The sequence below is a fragment of the Prionailurus bengalensis genome, chromosome A1 (assembly GCF_016509475.1).
Source record: "Prionailurus bengalensis isolate Pbe53 chromosome A1, Fcat_Pben_1.1_paternal_pri, whole genome shotgun sequence".
Lineage (NCBI taxonomy): Eukaryota > Metazoa > Chordata > Mammalia > Carnivora > Felidae > Prionailurus > Prionailurus bengalensis.
The window spans coordinates 177604419-177625552 of NC_057343.1; the positions used below are offsets into that span (position 1 = coordinate 177604419).

The window sequence follows — 21134 nt, forward strand, 5'->3', positions numbered from 1 at the left end:
GGGGCAGTGCTTGAAGTGGCTGGGCTGTGGCTACTGAAAGCGTTAACTAGGGTCCAGTCCATAGGCTGTAAATAAAGGCTTGCAGCTCTAAGCAATTAGACTCTAAGAAAGCCTTGTACATGGCCACATCTCTGGGAAAGAATGAGTCAGGCCAGGGCAAGGGCATTTTGTTTTCACTCAGAGCCTGTCTTTATGCCCCTGGCCCTTAATATGATGTAGCTGGTGCTCAATTAAGAAACAGTGGGGTCCAGGGGCACCCGGGTGGCTCAGTCGGTTAAGCCTCCGACTCTTGGTTTCAGCTTAGGTCATGATCTCACAGTGTGTGGGGTCAAGCCCCACATGAGATGCAGAGCCTTCTTGGGATTCTCTCTCCCTCCCTGCCTCTGCCCCTCTCCCCTGCTCGCTCGTTCGCTCTCTCTCTCTCGCGCGCGCGCTCTCTCTCTCTCTCTCTCTCTCTCAAAATAAATAAATAAACTTAAAAATAGTGGGCTCCCGTCGTGAGATTGAGCCTCACATCAGGCTCGGTGCTGCTTGGGATTCTTTCCCTCCTCTCTCTCTCCGCTCCTCCCCCACTGGTGCACATGCACACATTTATGCATTCACACATGCATGCTCTCTCTCTCAAAATTAACAAACTTAAAAAAAATACGTAGGAAAAAAAAGAAACAGTGGGCTCAAAAAGTCACCTGGGGCTTGTTTCCTTGCAGGGGTCACAAGGATGCTCCTGAAGACAAGAGACTGACAGATGTGGCTTGGCCTTCAGACTGTTGGGCCTCCAGCCCCATGAAGTCCGGAAAATCCCAACTGGGCCTATATGCATTCATGTTATTCCCATCTGATCCTGTGAAAATGTCCTGATCCCCATTTTACAATCAGGAAACTGAGGCTCAGAGAGGTTGAGTGCCCTCTCCAAAGTCACACAGCAGGAAATAGCAGAGCTAAAATCCCACCTAGGTCTGCATTCGGCCTGAGCCCCAGACTTTCTAGGGCTCATGCTGTCTCCCCTCCCTCCCGCCCTCAACATCTAGGATCAAGGGAGGAAATGGGGGAGGAGGGCAGGCCCTCTGAGGCCACACACAGGGTGTGGGGAAGAGAGACAGGGGCTTGTACTTGGCAGGCTCGTAGTGTTGGCCCCCATCGGAGAACAAAGAGAACAAATTAGCCAGGGGGAAAGGAGCAAGCAGGACCACAGGAGGGTATGCTGGGGGATGGACATCTCCACAGCCAAAAGGGCTCCTCCTCGGCCTTTAGCACCCAACTTCTACCCCAGCCTTGATGTGCAACTCCAGAAGGTTGTTGAGTAATGACACGACTGGGTGATTAACAGAATGGTCACCGAGGGAGAGGGAGAGCCCCCGGCTTCCTTTCCCAAACTAGTGAGACTCTTCCTTGTAGCTACTCACCTTTCCCACCTCGGAGGTGGGGCCTCAGCACATCACCGGCGGATTGTGGGATGATGTCATCCCCTGGCAATCCTCTGGAGGTGACCTCAGTGCACAGAGAGGTGAATGCCAGGTGTGGCACCAAGGTGAGCTCACCCTCGAGGCCCCAGGGGGCCTCTCCTAGCCCATGGAGCCCAGGCTCTCCAGTGCCACCTAGCATAAAGGGGCTGAGCTGCTGGGGAGGGGTGGAAAGCCCACTGGCCTGCAGAGCGTAGGCCAGTCTGGTTATGTAAGGCCAGAACTGGCTGTTCCCAGTGCATTCCTGAAGGGCCCCAGGCTGCAAGATAAACGAAGTTCAATCACCTGTGCCGCCTGCCCAAGGAGGCCAAGAGATCCACCTTCGGAATCCAAAGCGGAATGTTCCAGGGCTGCTGGCGTCCTCCTACCCCCAGCCAGCACTGCAAGCCCTCCTTTAGCCTGCCACCCGCAGACGCCTGCCAAGGCTAGCTAAACTGGCTGGGGCTGAACTGATTTTAAAAGGTGAACGGACAGCCAGAAATCAGCCCACCTGAAGGGACAATACAAGCTTTTTTGTGGATTTACTGCTATCTGGAGACTCTTGGGCCTGATTCCTCCTGTCACTAGCAAGGGCGATGAGAAGACTCATGGGGCAGTGGCAGATACATGTAGGCTCACCTCCTGCCACTAAGAAGCTGGGGGGGGGGGGTACCTGGAACAAGTTACTTCACCTCTCTGAGCCCCGGTTTCCTTAACTGCAAAACTGGGGAAGTTTTCTATGAAGTTTGAAGACAGTCAAAATTAATCTACGGCAATAAGTCACACTAGTGGTGGTGGCAGGAGGTACTGACTGGGAGGGGGCACGAAGGAACCTTCCAGTGGCGGAGATGTGTTGTCTTGATGAGGTGATGGTGACACGGGTATAAGCAGAGGCAAGCATTCATCAAGTCTCACCTTTAAGATTTATGCGCTTGGCTATTTGTAAGTTATAGATACGTCTTGAAAAGAAGGAAAGAAAACCAGGAGGGAGGGGAGGGGGAAGAGGAAGAAAGAAGGGAGACAGAACAAAAGAGGGGTCAGGATTCGGGCTGCTTCCCAGGGGTGTGAGCGATAAAGCTGCAGGCTCCCCAGGGCAGGGGGGTGTATGTTCCTCACCAATCTGAGGGCCTGGCTCGGGCCCTTCTTGGTAAAGAGCATAAGGCATCGTGATGCCAGTCCAGACTCTCAGTGTTCAAATCCTAGCTCTAGCACCTACGAGCTGACTGACCTTATAATGCAGGGGGTGTTGCCTCTACCAGCCTCGGTTTCCCCACACGTAAAACAGGGGCGGTCACAGGTACGGCACAGTAAGTGTCTGCTGCTTTTACTGTCCTTATAATTATCAGTGTTTACAGAGTTGGTAGCAACAGGTATTCACCTCACAGCACTGTGGCAAGGATTACTGAGGGGCCCACAGCTGGTGCATTACATCGAGAATATGCCGATTATGACCTGCTGAACAAGGGGGCACAAGCCACCCACACAGGGCGGCCAGGTAGCTTCCTCAGCATCCGAGCTCCCACTTTGGGGAAGTGAAACCCACAGGGTCGTTTTGATGGAAGGCACAGTTTCGATACACCCACACAAAGGAAGAAAGAGTCCCAAGATTTATTACTTACAGATCCCAGGAGTGTGTGTGTGTGTGTGTGTGTGTGTGTGTGTGTGCACGTGTGCGTGCGCGCACGCGTGCAGGGAGCCAGGGGAGGGCAGGAGCCAGCGGGAGAGAGAGAACAGGGTAGCAAGCACTTATTCCTTATGATGGGGCAGAGGTCACTAACTCTCCTCCGGCTTCACTCTTCAGTAGCTATTTTGAAAGATGCCCCAGGCAAAATAAAGGCGGGAACTCATGGCGGGCATCCTGAACTCAAGTCCTTATCTTAGTGTCCAGACTCTGGGTGTGAGGAGGGTTATCACACTGTAAAATGCCTAGGCAGCAACTCAGAAAAACAAAGTTCGTTCTCCTCAGAAGCTGCTTTTCTTGTCATAGGGATTAAATGTGTTCATGGACGTAAGGTGCCAGCACAGCCCCTGGTATATTCTAAGGCCCGCATAAAAAAAAGGTGGCCCTGCTTATAACGAATCGAAGATGTCCCAGCTCTAAGCAGCTGGCTGGTGCCAGGCACGACGCCGGAGACTTTCACATGTAGTATCTCATGTAATACCCACAGCAGGAAGATGTTTAGTAGGGTCACTGTTCTCTTCTCACAAGGATGAAACCGGGCTCAGAGCAAGACAGATAAAAGACTGGCCAAGATCACATGGCCAGGAAGAGGAAGAGGAAGAGGCAGAGGCAGGATCTGAACCTGGAGCCATGGAAGCCCAGAGCCATGCTCTCTCCACCGCGTTAAGATGGATGGGGCAAGGAATCAATGAAAACCTGAGGGACAAGTGTCCCCCAAGGAGACCTGTGATGCAGGTGTCATCATCTTTCCGATAATCTGCAGGTGCCCATCCCAACTGCACCCATGGCCCAAGTGGCCACAGGGCAAGCAGGTGTAAAGGGTCCATCCCCTTTGTGCCCTACAAGCCTCCCTCTGCCACCTCCCCCTGCCACGCCCTGGTGGGTTGCTGCATCTGACCTCCCGACTGACCGGGACGAGGACTCCCTGAGCCAGGAGCACAGAGCACGAGATCACCACCCCTGCAGAATGAACGGGGGGAGGTACCAATGTGTGCTGATGGAGGAGAGGGGGGCACATTCCAGTCGGGGGACACCAGACAGCGTCAGGGAGTTGGCTGGATTGCGTGGGGGTCAGTAAGCAGTGGCCATGTAGGGAGAGGAAGAGAGGGACTGGGGAGGTACGGGTGGGGGGGAGCGTAGGTGGAATGTAACGAAGGGCCCTGAAACTCTAGGCTGAGGCGTGAGTCTGATGACATCTATGGAAAACAATTTTATTTGCTTTTAGAAGAGCACTTGAATAGTTCAGATTCCTGCCCAAAGTCGCTGACCTCTGTGCTTAATAATTTGATTTAATGGAAACTTACACAGCAGTGAGGCCCACAGCAAGGGCTTGCGGTGGAAGGGGAGGGATGGAAGTTATGCAAGCAATGTCCCCAGGACCTTGTTTTAAATCCCTACCCTCCAGGTATAAGTAAGTGCATCTATTCCCTACCAGGTGGAGGGCCAAAACCACCCCTTCTCGGCCACCAAGTCCTGCCCACACCCTCCTCTCTACAGCTATTGTCCAGTCTGGCCTCCAGGGTCGTCCTGCCCCAAGTTCATCTTCACAAGAACGGACCTCGCTGCAGCGTGAAGCCGGTCCAGTCGTTCCATGCTCGGACGCCTTCCGGCCTGTCCTTCATGAGACGACCCTGGGTCTCTCACCGGGCCCTAGCTCACAACCCAGGCCTCAGAGTGGGTGACCGGGCTCGGAGGGAGACATCCAGGCATCCTTCCTGGTTGAGCTACCGGCTTCCCCACTGGGGGCCTGCTATGGAGCATCTGAGGACACAGTTCAAGGTAACCACCCAGTTCCCGCTAGGCGGGCAATGGCTTCCTGGAGTTCCAACTGCCTGCTTGGCCACTTCACCCTGGAAGGGTGTATCCAAATGTTCAGGTCAACTCTTCTGACCAAAGAGCAGCAGCTCCCATGCCCCTGGGGGCCCAGAATGCTCTGGGCAGAAAAGCGTGGTATGACAGGGCAGGAGTGCAGAGGCTTTGACTGGAGTGGCCCCACCACTTACTAACCTCATTGTGGCTTTCGCCTCCTGGTGCCTCAGTTTTCCCAGCCGTAAAGTGGGGCTAAGACTACCCGCAGAACCCACCTCAAGGGGTTCTGTGTTGACGACATGAGACGATCACCGTAAAGTGCGAACCTAGGTGGCTGGCTGGCTGGCTGGGTATGTGGTTGCCTAGTATAAATCGTAACTGGAAAGTAGAATACATTGTATCGTACTGTAAATTATCAGTGGAGAGTTCCAGCTACTACATTTTCTTCTTACAGATCCTCATCAGGTTAATAAGTAAAAGCAGCCAAGCCTGGGAAGTCATAGACTGGAATGTGTTGCAGCCACGTTCTCTGAGCAAGGGGGGGGCCTGCTCCCCTGGAAATGTGAAGCCACACAGCACCCCCTATGGGGCCACTTTCCCAAGGATAATTAATGGCCTGTCTAAAGCCCAGGTTAGAGTCCAACCACCCAAACAAACAGGCCTCCTTCCCTACCGGGCTGGGCCAGAATAGTGTCTTATGTCACTCACTGATAACCACGGGTCAGGGTTGGCGCAATGTGGATCCCACCAGCAGTGACCTCATTTCCTTGGGATACAATCTCATGATGGGGGGTGTGGGGGGTTGACCCACTGTGGTCACAAACCTGCCAGGGAGGGCCCGACATCCATTACAGAAGACCTGGGACCTTCATGTGTTCCCAAACTGGCAGGCCTTCCCAGGGGTCAGAGAAACTTCTGATAGAAGGAAGAAAGACCAGGAACAATGCTTTTACCTCTGGATTCTTCGCTGAAGTCCTCAGTCCTCACCCATACAGACTCCTTTTGGGCAACTCCTGCACCGTGGTCACACGGCAGCAGGGGGAGAGGGGCGTCAGGGCCACTGCATCATCACAGATGGAGCTTCTGGCCCCTGGGCTACCGATGGGTTTCTCTTCTCATTCCCGCCTCCCTCCCTCCTTCCGGCCACTCACACAGCAAATGGGGAAGAGCTCAGCACGGGCCAGACAAATGGCAAACACACCATGAATGGCCCTCGTAGTCTGATTACCCCACTCACCCCTCATCTTTCTTCCTCTCCAGGGAGGTGCTGGGACCAGAGTGTCCAGGATGCCCCCAGGGGTCAGGAAGGGAAAACCCTGGAACAGGGTAGAAGGCAGAGTGGCGGGAACATACTGTGCTCTTCGGAAAGGAGGGAGCCCTGTCCTGGGTAATGGAACAAGCTGTCCAAGCTCACCTGAGTGGCTCTTCACACAGCAGGTGGCACACGACCTGCTCCAGTCACAACTCACCTGTCGGGGGGCCCATTGCCTCACCATGGGCTGAGCTGACAACGGCTTAATAAGCTGCCCTTCACAATGTCAGCAGGAGGCGAGGGAGGCTGCTCTGAGCTCAAGGGAGGGGACAAGAAAATTAACATTCGTGGAGTGCTTATTACATGCCAGGTGCTGAGGGTGGCCTCACAACCTTTTTAGCATTAGATGGGGAATAAATGTGAAGTGAATAAATGTAGCATGAAGAACTACAGATCCATATTAAAGTACATCAGGTGTGGCATTAAGTACCTTTCTGGTAAACAACCTTGTTTAAACCTCACAAATATCACACACCTTCTCTGTTTCCTGCTCTGCTTTTTTTTCTTCAGAGTCTTTTTCACTAATTCATGTACGTTCTAGCTTTGCTTGCTTGTTGATGGTCTGTGCTCACTGTTGGCTTTTTCAACTCCTCTGAGCAGGGGACCACTCAGCAAGGAAGGAGGCAGACCTGGTTTCTGACTTCTGGGAGCTCAGGACCAAGAATGAGGCCCATGAATACACAACAGTGTACAGGACCTACCCCAGCTTGGTCCTACCTACTTCATATTCTACTCTCTCCAGTTGCTCACTTTGCTCCAGCCACACTAGCTCTTTATCTGCTCTGCACATACACCAGGTAATTCCTGCCTCAGGGCCTTTGCACTTCTCAGTGGCTCTGTCCAGAATATATAAAGTCTCCCTAGTCCCTGGGACACAGCTGGGGCTCCCTCCTTGCTGTCACACATGTACCCCACTCACCTTGCTGAGAACACGAGGAACCTGAACAGCAGCCCCCCTTCCCAGGGAAGGGGGTGCAGCCTGGAGAGACCAGCAGGTACATGGCACACAGTAGCTCTCAATCTCTTGCTGCTGTCCCTGTTTCTCATTCCAACTCAGGTGACCCCTGAGACATCCAGTGGCCCAAATTTACACAGAGCCACTCCCCCATTAGGAGCTGAGTGGGGCAAAGAACATTCTCTGACCCCTGCGTGGTCAGGAGGTCATGTCTTAGGAAGCAGACAAGCCTCCCCAGACCTACAAGCTTTGACTCTAATGCACCCTCTCGTTTGGCCAGCGATACTGAGAGCCAGAGAGTTTGGAAACCTGTCCAGGGTCACACAGCAAAGTGGCAATCGAGCAGGAGGACCTGGCCCTGGGTCTCCCAATGCCTTGTCCAGAGGTCTTTCTACCACTCCGTGAGACCCTCTGGGCTCTGGTGCCATCAGGGTTAAAAACAGGATCAGAGGGACAGGGAAGGCAAACTCCCCCATACCAGTGTAGGCTACAACCAGAAATTAGTTGGCAAGAGGGTGATGGTAGGAAACAGACAAGACTGAGATGTCTGTGGATTCAGGACACTGGTGGGCCTTGGGAGCCCCCTCCTAACTATACGACCCTGGGCAAATCCCTTCACCTCTCAGAGCTATCTGAGGATTAAAGGTGGTAACACTTACATAGCTACAACGCCCGTCTTGGGCTAAGCAACTATGTTTTTAGTTTCCTATTGTCTTGTGGCCGAGAGGGAGGCAAAGGAAACCAAGAAATTCCATGAGCAAAAAAGAAAATTCCAGTGTTGAACAGGGGAGTGGGTGGCCAGGGCCCAGCCCCGTGATGACTTTCTGGGTTGTAAACACAGGAACGAAGAGCCTTGGAAGCCCTGAGCCAGTGGCCAAGGCAGGAAGCTCTGGGGTCTGATTCCACCTCAGGGCGGCCGCTGGGCTGTGACTGAATAATTCCAATGGCATTCTGTGTTACACATACCCCACAGCATTTACTAGGTTATCCGGGCAACGGATGATGCTAGAAATTGGGGATCGATTCACAATGCGTCAATCGCTGCCAGGAAGCCCACACGGATTCCTCACTAAGTGTGGGCCTGAGAACAGGGAAGGGGGCTCAGTTGAGGGGGGCTGGGCTCTGATGTCAGCAACCCCACCCCCCTCGGGTAGGAAGCGGCACCGTTTCTCTGAACTCCTCCAGCTTTAACATCAAATGACCCTATGATGATTCAGAGGGAAAAAAGTCCACTGGCCAAACAAAGGGACAGCAGAGATGGGCAAATGATTCCTGTCATCTGCGGACCCAGGAAGCCCCCCCACAGAACGGAACCTAGATTTTCTCTTCAGCTTCAACAAAGCAATGTTTGCTTTTGCTCTAACTTCAAAACCCTTTTAAGAAACAGAGGAGTGACGGACACCATGGGCTTGGAAATGAGAGAGTTAGAAGGTTCAGAGGTCTTGCTTCTTTTTAAAGCCCCTGTCTCCTCTCTTCTGGGGTCCCAGAAAGCTCTGGAATGTCCCCTGTGGGGGAATGGAACTTACACTTCTGTCGTTATGAATCCGGTGAGCTCCGAGAGGAAGAGGAAGAGGATGAAGAGGCAGCAGCAGATAGAGACTGGAAGGAACAATACAGAGACACACAATTAAGGGTGGAGGGCACAGGCTGGGGGGTGGGTGGGCTGGCCCCTCCTCCCTCCCTCTCCCCTCCCATTCCCATCCCTCCCCTCTCCACCCCTGGCCTCCAAGGAAAGCTGCTTAGAGGGAGGGGGAAAGAAGCCCCACCAACCGTCCAAAGCCCCTTCTTAGTCTAAGCAGCCCTGCTCCCGGAGGACTTCCTTTGGTACTGATGTGACCTTCCCATAGAGACTGACCCCCTATGTAGGCAGGTCCTCCAGGGGGCCAGACTGACTTCATTCCACAAGAGCATATTAATGCAGAGGTCAGTCAAAAATAGAGGTTGCATGGGGCGCCCGGGTGGCTCAGTGGGTTGAGCGTCTGACTTCGGCTCAGGTCATGATCTCACGGTTTGTGGGTTCGAGCCCCGCACTGGGCTCGCTGCTGTCAGCATAGTACCTGCTTCAGGTCCTCTGCCCCTTTCCCATGCTCTCTCTCTCTCAAAAATAAATAAATAAGCATTAAAAAACACAGAGGCTGCAAACTGGTGGCCCACAAATGTGTTCTGTTCAGCTCCAGTGATGTGTATTTCAAAATCTGGAGTTGACACTGAACAATCTGATTGCACATCAAAGTCCAGAACACTCAGGCCCTGGTTCCCAATGGGGTCTGAGGCTCACCAGTTTGCCCCAGGCCCTACCACCCCCTCTTGAGTCCCTGATTCCAAGGCCGAGGCCAACGGTCTGTCGCCATTTATCACCACCCCCAGTGGTACCATCAACGGCGTGCCCATGTCCTCATCAGAGGTCAGAAAGTGAGGAGACTGAACACTTCAAGAAAAGGGAAAATTCTTTATGGAAGGAATTCTTCTATAAAAGTCTGAAATGGAGAGAGTGGAAGAGAGTTCCAGAGTTGGCCCATGTCACTCATATTTATCTGGTCAACGGCCCCTGCCAGGGTGGAAATCTGTGACCCCTGGGGCCACTCCCAGGGACAATATATAACAAGTGGCCCGGATCTGGCCTTGAACTCCAGCCCCAGCTCCTGATACTCCCCCAACATCTGACCACTCAACCACACTGAGCCACGTGCTGTTCTGTAAATATGTGTCTTATTTCTGTTCCTTTGTTCCTGTGGTTCCTGTCGGGAACGTCCTTCCCATCTTCTCTCCTCCTCCCTCTCCTCCCCCTCCTCCTCGTCATCCTCTCTGCGAAGTGAACTCCTCTCTATGCTCCCAGGCCGAGGTCCAGCTCAAAAGTCTCTCCTGGTAGGAGGCTCTTCATCCCCAGATGTGGAGCTGGTCACTCTTTCCTCTGTTCCCAGCCTCTATTCTCACACTTGCCACATTTTACCGGCTCTTTGTGGCTGTTTCTCTCACTACACTGATATCCCTGAAGGCAGAAACTCCACAGCTCCAGTGCCTGGCCTGGGGCTTGGCATACAGGAGGGAATAATAGGCAGGGAATACCCAAGAGCAGAGAGTGAGCATTGAGCACGCCTCACCTGGGCTTATCACAGAGGCATGCAGTGGGCAAGGGTTTGCAAAATATGCCCACTGCTCACCTGCTACGGGTCTCTGGCTAAGTTACTTACCTCTCCCTGCCTCAGTTTCCTCATCTGTAAAATGGCAACAGGCCTTATGGAGTTTCTCTGAGAATTTCCACAACAGAGAAACTGGGCTTGTCATAGTACCTGGCGGGTAATAAAGGCTCAAGCATTCGCTCATTATTAGGACTTTCATCAGGGAGTCCTTGGAGGAGTTGGTGATTTGGGGAAGGTGACTGACTGACAAATGGGGTGACCCCTAGTTTCCTGCAAAGAAAAAAAAGTTCCTGGTCCCACTTGCTGATTCTCCTACATTCTTGATGGTTTGCTCCTGGACTGGCTGAGCAACTGTGATAAACACTGAAACCAGTCATTATCTATCTATCTATCTATCTATCCATCCATCCATCCATCTATCCATCTTAAAATGCAAAAAGATGACTTCTAAGTAAAGAAGGAAGGGAACAAATGTTTGCTGGGCCACTACCATGCACCCTGCTGTGGCAGTGTCACCAGCTACCGTGTCACCTCACACTCCCGCCTGACGGGGGCACGCACCCTTGCGCAGCAGGTAGAAATGGAGGCTCAGAGAGGAAGAGACTGGCCTGGGAAGGTGGGTGGGGAGACAGGCCTGGATCCTATGAATTCTACAGACAATGCCCTAAGAAAAGAAACCCCAAGATCTAGGACTCCAAGTGAAGAACAAGACAGGGACATCCCCACAGTCCCTACACCTCTAAAACCAGACCAACATATGGGATCCTAGAATGACTCCCCAATTCTTCAAACACTAAAAGAACTATATAGGGCAGTATTAAAGGGTTTTACTTTTTTTGTTTCTTTTCAGAAGAGGTAACACATGCACGTGATGAGAAAAATCCTGCAGCTGCATAAAAAGGTATAGTGTGTCAAGTCCCTTTCTCACTCCTGATCTGCAGCCCCCTGCCCTAAGGTATGAGTGTTACCGTCTTGCGTCCTTCCACAGCACTGAAACATATATGCACAATTCCTTTCTTTCTCTAAGCCAACTGCAGCATAAGCTATATACATCCTTTTCAACCATGCTTTGCTCTCTCAGCAGCCTATGTCTGAAATACATGCCACATCAGTTTACAGGAGTGGCCATGTTTGCTTGCTTGCTTTTGTGGCATAGAAACTCATTTCAAATGTCTTCTCCAGCTGTTGGAAAAAATCCACTGCACTCCTGCAGCCACCAATCCCAACTTCCCGGCTTATATCCTTCCCTTTCTCACCTGCAGACTGCAGCTATGATAACTGATCAAGAATCCCACTACCAGGCAGAACACCCTTCACCTGGAATCTTCCTAAACAGTATCACATAGGACCCATGTTTCAGAGTCATTTTCATCCCCCCTCACACCTCTCTCAAGCCCCAGCAACCCATCGCATGCTGTCATGGACAGGCACAAAATAGGGAGGCGTTTCTGAAGGTCAATGCTGACTTAGACCAATCCAGGCCTTCTAACTTCCTTCCTTGCCCTAAGCCTGCAAAAGGGCCCCAACGCTCTAACTCTGTCCAGATTGGGGGTTGGGGGGGGGCGGGGGACAGGGATGGAAGGCTTCCTTCTGAAATCTGTGTGCTCTGTTCAAGGTCTGGATGAAGCCTGGTCAACCCAGCAGGTGGATACGATAAATGCCAAGTCTACTCAGCTGAAACCCAAGTGTCCAACAGCCCTGATCATATACCCTCTGTGACTGCTCCCCCTACCATCGTCCCATACTAGGTGGACAATGAATGTCTCAGTACCACTATGGTCACAGGGTCTAGCCTGGCTCAGAGAAGGTACAGAAAAAATACTTGTTGAATGAATGAATGAAATGAATGAATGAATGAATGAATGAAAAACACGAGGTATGAAGGCAGGTATGAAGTATTTCAACCAGAAAGGCCGTTGTGATACTGAAGGCTTGATGAGGGTTTTCAATCCATGTTTGGGCAAGAAGCTAAGGCTCTCTGACACCACACTTCTTTTGAAACTGACTCAGGCAGTGGACCATAGGAATGTGACCCCTAGAGAATGTGTGTGACTGGGAAACCTGGTGCAGCCAGCAAAGGGGGGCACTGGACCCAAGACCCGAGACCCAAGACTCTGGGAAGTCAAGGAATTTGTTCAAGGCCAAATGGCCACTTCAGTGAAGGAGGCAAAATTCAAACCCTGATCCGTGAGTGTCCAGGGCCCTTCCCTGTTCCTGCAGTTATTAATAGCGCTTATCAAGATGTCATGAAATGGTGTGGCTTCGTGTCTGCTGCCCTGGTAGGCCATGTGCTCCTTAAGGACAAAGACGGGAGCCCATTCATCAACATGATCCCGGTACTTGGTACGGGACCTGGCCCCGGGACCTAGTTAATAAATATTTGTTCACTACATGGTAGCTAAGGGCTGGTTTCCCATGCCTCACGCCTTTTTCCTCTCGGGTAAAGGAATTTGCCGTCTTGCACACTGTGGCCGGGACCGCAAATCAGACCACGTCCCTAGAGGGCCATCTGGCAGTACCTTCTAAATTTTACAACACACATGCCCTTTGACCCAGTAATTCCTCTTCTAGGAAAAGTTACCTTACAGAAATAACCATACAAGGATATAAAAATATATGGACAAGGATGTCTGCAACAGCCATAAATCGGAATCGAGACTGTCCACTCCCAGGAGACTGGTTACGTAAACTGTGGGTCGCGCAGATGATGGCGACCGTGGGTTGCCAGACGCGGCTGCAGGGAAGAATGCAGCGGGCCGTGTACGTGCTGGTAGGAAAGGTGTCCAGCCTACGGCGGTTGAAAAAAGGGCCGGGAAGAGAGGTCCACACAGTAGGTTCCCGTCTCTGCTTAAAACAACGATATAGGTATATCAAAGCCTGAACGTGCTTTTTAAAAATTCTAGGAGGACCCAGACCTGATTGTTACACATCCATTAACAAGGGTGAGACTGCAGAGACTGTGAGGCAGAGGTCTGGACTATTGGTTGGTGGCAGGAAGGGGACAGGACACCTTACTTGAATTTTTGTGATCAGGCTCAGAAACAAGTCGAACCCCCTCTCCTCTCATGGGCCTTGGGTATCCTCTCCGTGGGGACTCAGGCACAAAGCATCAGAGCGTCTGCTGGCATGGACCCTCACAGGCTGGAGGTCAGTGACCAGAGGAGTGTAGTCCAGGCACTGAGAGCTTAGCACATACCCTACACTTGACGGGTCTGAACTCATTTATTCCCCATATCAGGAAACTGAGGATCAGAGAGGTGAAGTGAGAAGTGACTTCCCCAAGGTCCCGCAGCTAATAGATGGGAGAATGAACCCAGCTCTGCCACATGGGAAGCCTGCAGGACATGCATCCTGTGTCCTGGCTGCTGCATTCCCTTCCCCAGGGATGTGGAGACCCAGGGCTGGAGAAGGCACCCACGGCTTCAATGAGTAAGGGCCGGGCAGGAGCAGCCGGGGCGGGGGTGGGGGAACCCCAAGGCCATGTTCCTATGACCCACCTTGGGAGGCAGCAGTGGATTCCAATTTGATTGCCCAGCCCCAGGGCCCTGCTCAGGGGACAGCCCACGGGGAGGGTCCCTCTCCCGCAGGAAGCACTGGAGAGGCCGGCAGGGGGTCAGGCCATGGGGTGCAGGGAAGCCTACCTTTCGAGAGATGTGAAACTTGAGACAAGTCACTTCACCTCTCTGGGCCCATTTTCTCCTCTGGAAAATGAGGCTATGAGGTTTTCCTGCGCGCATGGCGCTTTTGGGTTTGTTTTGGTTTTAATAAACTTCTCATTGTGGAGTAATAGATGCAGAGACAGTACAGAGAGTTCCCATGCGCCCTTCATCCGGCTTCTCCTCACGTTAACGTCTTACATAACCACGGTATGCACGTCAAAACGAAGTAACGCCATACAGCACCAAAACTAAGCTACAGACAGGACTACAGGTTTCGCCAGTTTCCCCACAAACCCCCTTTTTCCTGTTCCTGGACCCAACCTGGGATCTCACTTTGCATGTAGTCATCCTGTGTCCTTAGTCTTGAATCTGTTGACAGTTCCCCCTTCTTCCCAAGGTTTTCGAGACCTTGTCACTTTTGAAGCGTACTGGCAGGAGCTGCGCAGAATGTCGCCCAACCTGGGCCCCGATGATGCTTTCTCATGATTGGGCAGGCTTGGGCTGTTTGGGGAAGAATGTTCGGAGGGGAGGTGTCCTTCCCATCCCGTCCCATCGGGGGTGCGTGACGTCCACAGGACGTCTCACTGGCTGATGTCAACCTTCATCACTTGGTTGTCTCTGCGCATCTACACAGGAAAGTTACCATTTCCTTTCCACTCTCTGCTCTTTCCATTCTCTGCATCACTGAGTCCAGCCCATACTCCAGGAGAAGAGAATTAGGCTTTACCTCCTGGAGGGGGTATTTATCCATCTACATTACTCTATTACTTGGAATTCTTCTGTTAAGGAAGAGCCGTCCCTTCTCTCCCATTGATTTACATCAGTACACTCTCATAATCCTTTTTTGTAATTCTTTGGCACATAAGACAATCATGCCATGATCTGTTACTCCGACTACCCCTGCGTTAGCCTTTGGCCTCTTTCATGTTGCTCCTGCGTCCTGCTGATGCACCCCTAGCCCTTTTTTCCCCCCTCCGGGAGCTTCTTTGCTTTTTGGCCCAAGATGATCCAAGCTTACTCTGCTCTCTTCCTGCCCCGGCCCTGGAACCAGCCCTTTCTTTAAGGAGACTTTGAGTCCTTTTACTGAACACTGGCATTTAGAAACCAAAATCTGGTGCAATTCTTCTTCTTCTTTTTAATGATTAAAAATGTGCTTATGTCAAAAACTCCAGTAGTCTAAAAGGGAAGAAAAGCCCTCCTGACCCCTTGAGCCCTAGTCTCCCCACCCAGGGGCAATTGCTACTGATGATTTCGGGTGTATCCTTCCAGAAACAGATAATGCCGATACCTTGCAGGGTTCTGGTGAGAACAGAGAGGAGACGAGGAACTATATGAAGGGCTCGCAAGATGCCCATCCTTTGTCCTCTCCTCCCGTCTCTCCTTCTTTTCTCCCTGGTTCAGCAGTTCTGCACAGGGAGAGCAGGCCCGGGTACAGGAGGTGGGGAGGGGGTGAGGACAACGGCAAGAAGGATGGCTACTCACTAATGGCCCCGGTGTATGTTGGCTGCGTAAGGTCCTTGGGCACCTTCCTGTAGATGTCAAACCTGCAGAGAGCAAAGCGGACAGGGGTGAGGTGGGCGCAAGGGGTGGGTCTCAGGGCCGCAGGGAAGATGGTTTCAGCTTGCTTGCCACGTGGGCAGCAAGCCACAGCTGTTCCCGGAACCAGGTCCTCCTACTCCTTCAGGTCACCTCCCCCAGGAGGCCTGAAGGAAAGCCCTCCGATGGGACCCTGCCCCATCCCCTGGTAGCGTTTCCTCACAACACTTAGAGCCACCAGGCAGGACCCTCATTCGGTTACGTTTCTGGGTTGGTCCTCCCCCCCATCAGAATGGAACTTCCACAAGGGCAGCGATCTTGTTGGGTTTTGTCCTCCGCCCACGTCCCCAGACCCTAGCACAGGCCTGGTGCATAGAAGACACTCAGCAAGCCCTTGTGGAATGAACTGAACCCGCGTCTTGGGTTCTTCTAATGATGAAGGAAATAGGGAAATGCACCGTCTTTCCTGAGTTCCATGACGGCACTGCATTCTTGCCCGGTGTCACCTCTCCTCCCCCTCTTCCCTTTCCTGCCTCCCCCTCCCCCTCCCATCTCCACTCCCCCCCTTCCCCAACTCCTGCAGCTTGCCTGTGGAGTTCCTTCCTAACTCCAAGGCGTGAAGTTAACAAAATCCTGCCTGGAGCCCAGTCTCAGCGTTAGCTTGCGACAGTTCTGGCTCGTGTCTAGTGGGGGTCTCCTCCCCACACGCAGAGCAGATGCCTTGATGTCTTTCTTTCATATGGGTCCCACCACAGTAAATGAGGGTTGTGGGGTGCGGCGGAAGAATCTGGGATCTGGGAGTCGGACAGACACAGCAGATTCTGGCCAGCTATTTAAGAGTGAGGATCCTGGAATCAGACCACCCTGGGTTCAAATCTTTTGGGCTGGTCTTCCTTGTTTGTGGCTACTGTTACCAGGTCCTGCCAGGCCATCGAGAGGAGTAACGGAAATAAATGTCTGTGGTGGATTTACACAGCATTCACAGAGGAGGCGCCTCACACACTTGGCTTCCTTCCTGTCACTTGAACCTGAGCAGGCAGTTCTCACAAAGCAGAGTTCTATCCCCGCAGTGCTCCTAGGCTCCCGGGCAGGACTTGGCATGGTGAAGAGGCCGGCTGCTCCAGCCCTCGGGGGCTACCAGTTGGCATGTGGTTCCCCTTTGGTGATTGGGAAAAGCTGTTAGCACCCTGCTAACCTCAACGCAATGACTTGGAAATCTTGCGTAAGATCTGATGCTTGACTACTGTGCGCTCGTCCTAACTGCACGTGAAACGTGCTGGGTTTCCTAACACGTCAGGGGAGAAGATATTCCTGTGGGCCGCCAAGTTAAAAGGTAACACTTTCTCTCCGGCCTGCTCAGCTACCAGTCTTCCGTTCTTGGGCCCTTAAGGGGCACTAGAAACTGGGGCTGGGGGTGTGGTTGAGCGAGAGGGGTCCACGTGACTCAGTTCTCCATACCTACTCATCTCCCTTATTCGGAAAATGCTGACCCCTTTAACCACGAGGGGCCTGTAAGAGATAAGAGGCATGTATGTAGTGTGGAATCAGCCCAAGTGGGCTCAAACGTGACTCCACCACTGTTCAACCTTGGGCATGTCACTTACGTAACCTCTCTGAGCCTCAGTTCCCCTGGCTGTAAAATGGGGCAACGATACTATCTCGTAGCATAGCGGTTAAGGCCAAGTGACTTAGTGCATAGAAAGCACTTAGAACTGTGCCTGGCACCCAGGAAGTACTATATGAATATTTATTTGCAGGTACTCTTCTTTTTTTTTTTTCCGTTACTGTTGTTAATGTTCAGCTGACTGACATCTATGAGCACCTACTACATGCTAAGTCCTCTCTTAGGCACTAGGACACAGGTATAAGACTCAGCCCTTGGCCTTGTGTGCCTACAGTTTAGCAATAAAGACAAAGAAGGAAATGGAAGGAGGGTATAATGGTGTTCCTTCATAAGGTTTGCTGAAGGTGCTAGGGGGACCCAGAAAGTGGTCCATGGGGTGGTCCATGAAGCTTCCGGCAGCAGGTGACGTCTGAACAGAGCAGGAGGATGGGAGGCAGGGTAGGAAGAGGCATAAAGCAGTCCACGTAGTGAGAACAGCAAAAACAGGGGCCAAGAAAGACGACCAGACCTGGCGTGCTGGAGCGTGGAGTTAGTTCACCTGCCCGTGACGCTGGGACGGGATGATGACCGAACCTGGCGTGCCAGAGAGCAGAGTCCCCTTGCACGAGGCACTGGGACGGCATGGAATGACAGGCACCAGAGAGGTGGGAGGGGCTTACACTCCACCTTCCCTGTCCAGTTAATACCAGGTCGCCATCCAGGGCCCACAGGCAGAAACTGGGCCTCACAGTTTAAAAACTTTATCAACCACCACTTCAAAACTGGGAGTTTTATGGGAAGTCAGAGGTCACTCGGGGTGAGGAGGTGGGGGTAGCTGAGGGCAGAATGTCAGAATCTGATAAGGGTGAAGAGGCCAGAGAGGGGAGATTGACACATGGGGGTGGGGGACACTAATCAAATATGTAAATACAGTGAGGATAATGGACGCCTGGGGCTCACTGTTGGGAAAGGGAGGTCTATATGGAGGGAAAAGTAGAATAAACTCTGTGCTGCTCGAGTGGAAATGGAGGTTTCACTGTGGATTCATGACTTTCAACATCCACCAATACAGAAATACACATCCTATTCACATACATTTCCTGGCTCATTCCACAGGGAGGGTCCGGGAACCGTGACAGCCAGATAGCAAACGGCACATCAGGTACTCAAATGTTGGCTTCTAAATCTCCCTCTCTACTTGCAGAAATGGCTGATCCCAGGGCTACGTGAGGAAAATCCAAGATGAACTTGGAACACCTTCTTATGTCAGAAAGCAAGACAGTGTTCAAAGAATGGTGGGGTCACTGGCCAAAGAAAGGACGATGTGAGCACTAAAATCAAAAATCACAGTGATAGGTTATAACCCATTGGATAAAATAGGAAGCCACGGATCTATATAAAGAAATGAATAGTGCTCGCTCCGGCAGCACACGTACTAAAACTGGAACGGTACAGAGATCAGCACGGCTCCCCGCGAGGACGACACGCAAATTCGTGAAGCTTCCGTATTTGTCATGCCGTTTGCAGCGACGTGGATGGAACTGGAGGGTGTTATGCTAAGTGAGATAAGTCAGTCAGAGAAGGACAGATACCATATGTTTTCACTCCTTATGTGGATCTTGAGAAACTTAACAGAAGACCATGGGGGAGGGGAAGAAGAAAAATAGTTACAAACAGAGAGGGAGGAAGGCAAACCACAGGAGACTCTTAAATACAGAGAACTGAGGGTGGATGGGAGGTGGGGGAGAGGGGAAAGTGGGTGATGGACATTGAGGAGGGCACTTGTTGGGATGAGCACTGGGTGTTGTATGGAAGCCAACTTGACAATAAATTATATTAAAAAAAAAGAAATGAATGAACCCAAAATTTGATGAGAAACAGGATATTTACATACCTTCAAATACCACCCCACAAAATCCTTACTAATTACAAAGGGAAGAAGAGTAACGTTATAGTTGAGAAACTTACATCATCTTGACCAAGTGACCAAAGTGAGTGTCACCAGTAAGGAGACATATCATGTGCCTCCTGGTCTGAGATATTGGGGAAGGCACACCATTACACTCGTGTGGGAAACTTGCTCAAATGCACAACCTCAAATGAATCATGAGAAAGCAACACACAAATCCAACCGGAGGGTTCATGCTATAAAATGACTGGCCAGTACTTGTCAAAGGTATCAGGGTCATTCAGAGAAGTAAAAGGCTAAAGAACTTTCAGAGATTGGAGGAGACTAAAGAGACATGACAACTGAACCATGCAGGATGTCCCAGACGAGAAAAAGGACATCAGGGGGACAATGGTTAGGATTTGAATAAGAGCCATGTATTAGTTAATACTACGGTATAGTGTTATTTTCCTGGTTTTGATAATGGTATTTTGGTTATGTAACGTGGTAATATTTAGGGAAGTTTCAGTAAAGGGCTTATGGGAAGTCTTTGCATTAGTTTTGCAAATTTTTTTGTAAGCCAGAAATTATGGCAAGATAAAAAGTTAAAAAGGCTCTTTAAAATTTAATAGAATTATAAAAAAAAAATTGTAAGGGGGAGATTTCACATAAGAATCCCACACAGCCTGCTTTCTTCATACATACCTGGTCCCTCTAGGCTTCTGATTTTGAGGTGCTGGCTTAACAAATGTTTACTGAGTGTGCTGGGTGTCAAGAATACATCTTTGTTGGGAGTGAGAATGGCGAGGGGAGGGTTGAATGAACAAAGGTCTAAGAGAGGAGGGTAGACTTGGACCAAACTACAGGAAGCAATAGTGATCAAAGGAAAGAGGTGCTCTAGAAAGAGTCACTGATGTGAAACCAAGATCACTGCCAGCCTGGGCACTTTTACATATACATATTTACATGTAATTCTTACAATAACCCTGGCAGACACTGATATCCCAATTTTTCAGAGAGAAAACCAAGGCTAAGCTATAAGCAACTTGCTCAAAGTCACCAAGCCCGTGACTAGTAGAGCTGGGATTCAAACCCAAGTCTGAGTCATAGGCCATGGCCCTTCCACTGCCCTATACTTGTGGGAATCAGTATAGAGGTCACTTACTGGTAAATTAGTCTCAGAGTTTTGCTTACTTTTCCACAGATGCTGCCCAGAGCAGGTGAGAATCTCCTAAAAGACAGGGACCAGCTCAAAATACATTAATTCACTCAACAGATATTTACTAAGTACTTATTGGCAGTATTCTAGATACGGGAAAATGGAAGCGGTCAAGGTAGACATGGCCCCTGCCCTCATGGAGGTGCCAATCTAGTAATGCTTTTGACTCCTTGAGAAGGGCCACCTAAACAGAATGTTCTCTAATGATTATCCCATTCCCATGCCATCAATCCAAGCTGCGGAGTGGTGGTGGGGTAAAGGGAGAGCTGAAAAAGACCCTGGGTTCAGAGCTGACCACAAGCCAAGTGAGTCAGCAGTGAATGTCACTAAGAAATGGGCCACAGGAAGACTGGTGAGAACCCAGGCATGTGACAGACAGGGAAGTGAGCCGTCGTCCTCTCTGGTTTACATTAGTCAGTCCCTCACTGCGGTGATGTGGTGATGCGATTAGCTGTGGCCACCCACTGTCAAGAGAATATGGAGGAAAGGGTAGAGAGTGTGGAAGAGGGGGAAGGGGTGCCTAGTGCATATCTAGTGTGGGCTCAGCTCATGCTATGCCTTTGGCTGGCATGTTCTCATTTAATTCTCTTGACCAGCCTTCAAGTTAGGGATTTTTAGCCCATTTTACAGACGAGGCTCACAGAGGTTGGTGGTTTGGCTAAGCTCACACACCGGTGAAGTGCCACAGCAGGACTCTGAATCCAGGCCTAATTTACGTTCTTGCTGGGTTTTTTTCCAACCATGTAGGGCCAAAACTGAGACCGTGTCAGTGGAAAATGCTTGGGAAAAAAGGTTAAAGAATTAGAATTGATTAGCCTCAAACAGAGAAAGCTAAACTATGGATTCTTCATCACTGTCAAGCAAAAAAATGCTTTTTTCCTGCCCTCCCACCA

General features: G+C 51.1%; 1 protein-coding gene and 1 non-coding gene across 3 annotated transcripts in view; one reads left to right on the plus strand and one right to left on the minus strand.

Annotated features, from left to right (window-relative positions):
• Nucleotides 1-21134, minus strand: part of ERGIC1 (endoplasmic reticulum-golgi intermediate compartment 1) — a 103272-nt gene that overhangs the window by 39637 nt on the left and 42501 nt on the right. The window contains exons 2-3 of one of the 2 annotated variants that reach the window (XM_043595907.1): nt 15478-15539; nt 8723-8795 (exon numbers count right to left, since the gene is read on the minus strand). In XM_043595907.1, the coding sequence (XP_043451842.1) occupies nt 8723-8795; nt 15478-15539 (135 nt within the window). The remainder of the gene's footprint in view (nt 1-8722; nt 8796-15477; nt 15540-21134) is intronic. The other variant, XM_043595917.1, reaches the window with a different exon arrangement.
• On the plus strand, nt 18546-18648 carry LOC122496668. The gene has a single exon (XR_006300892.1). It is a non-coding gene; the product is annotated as a U6 spliceosomal RNA (small nuclear RNA).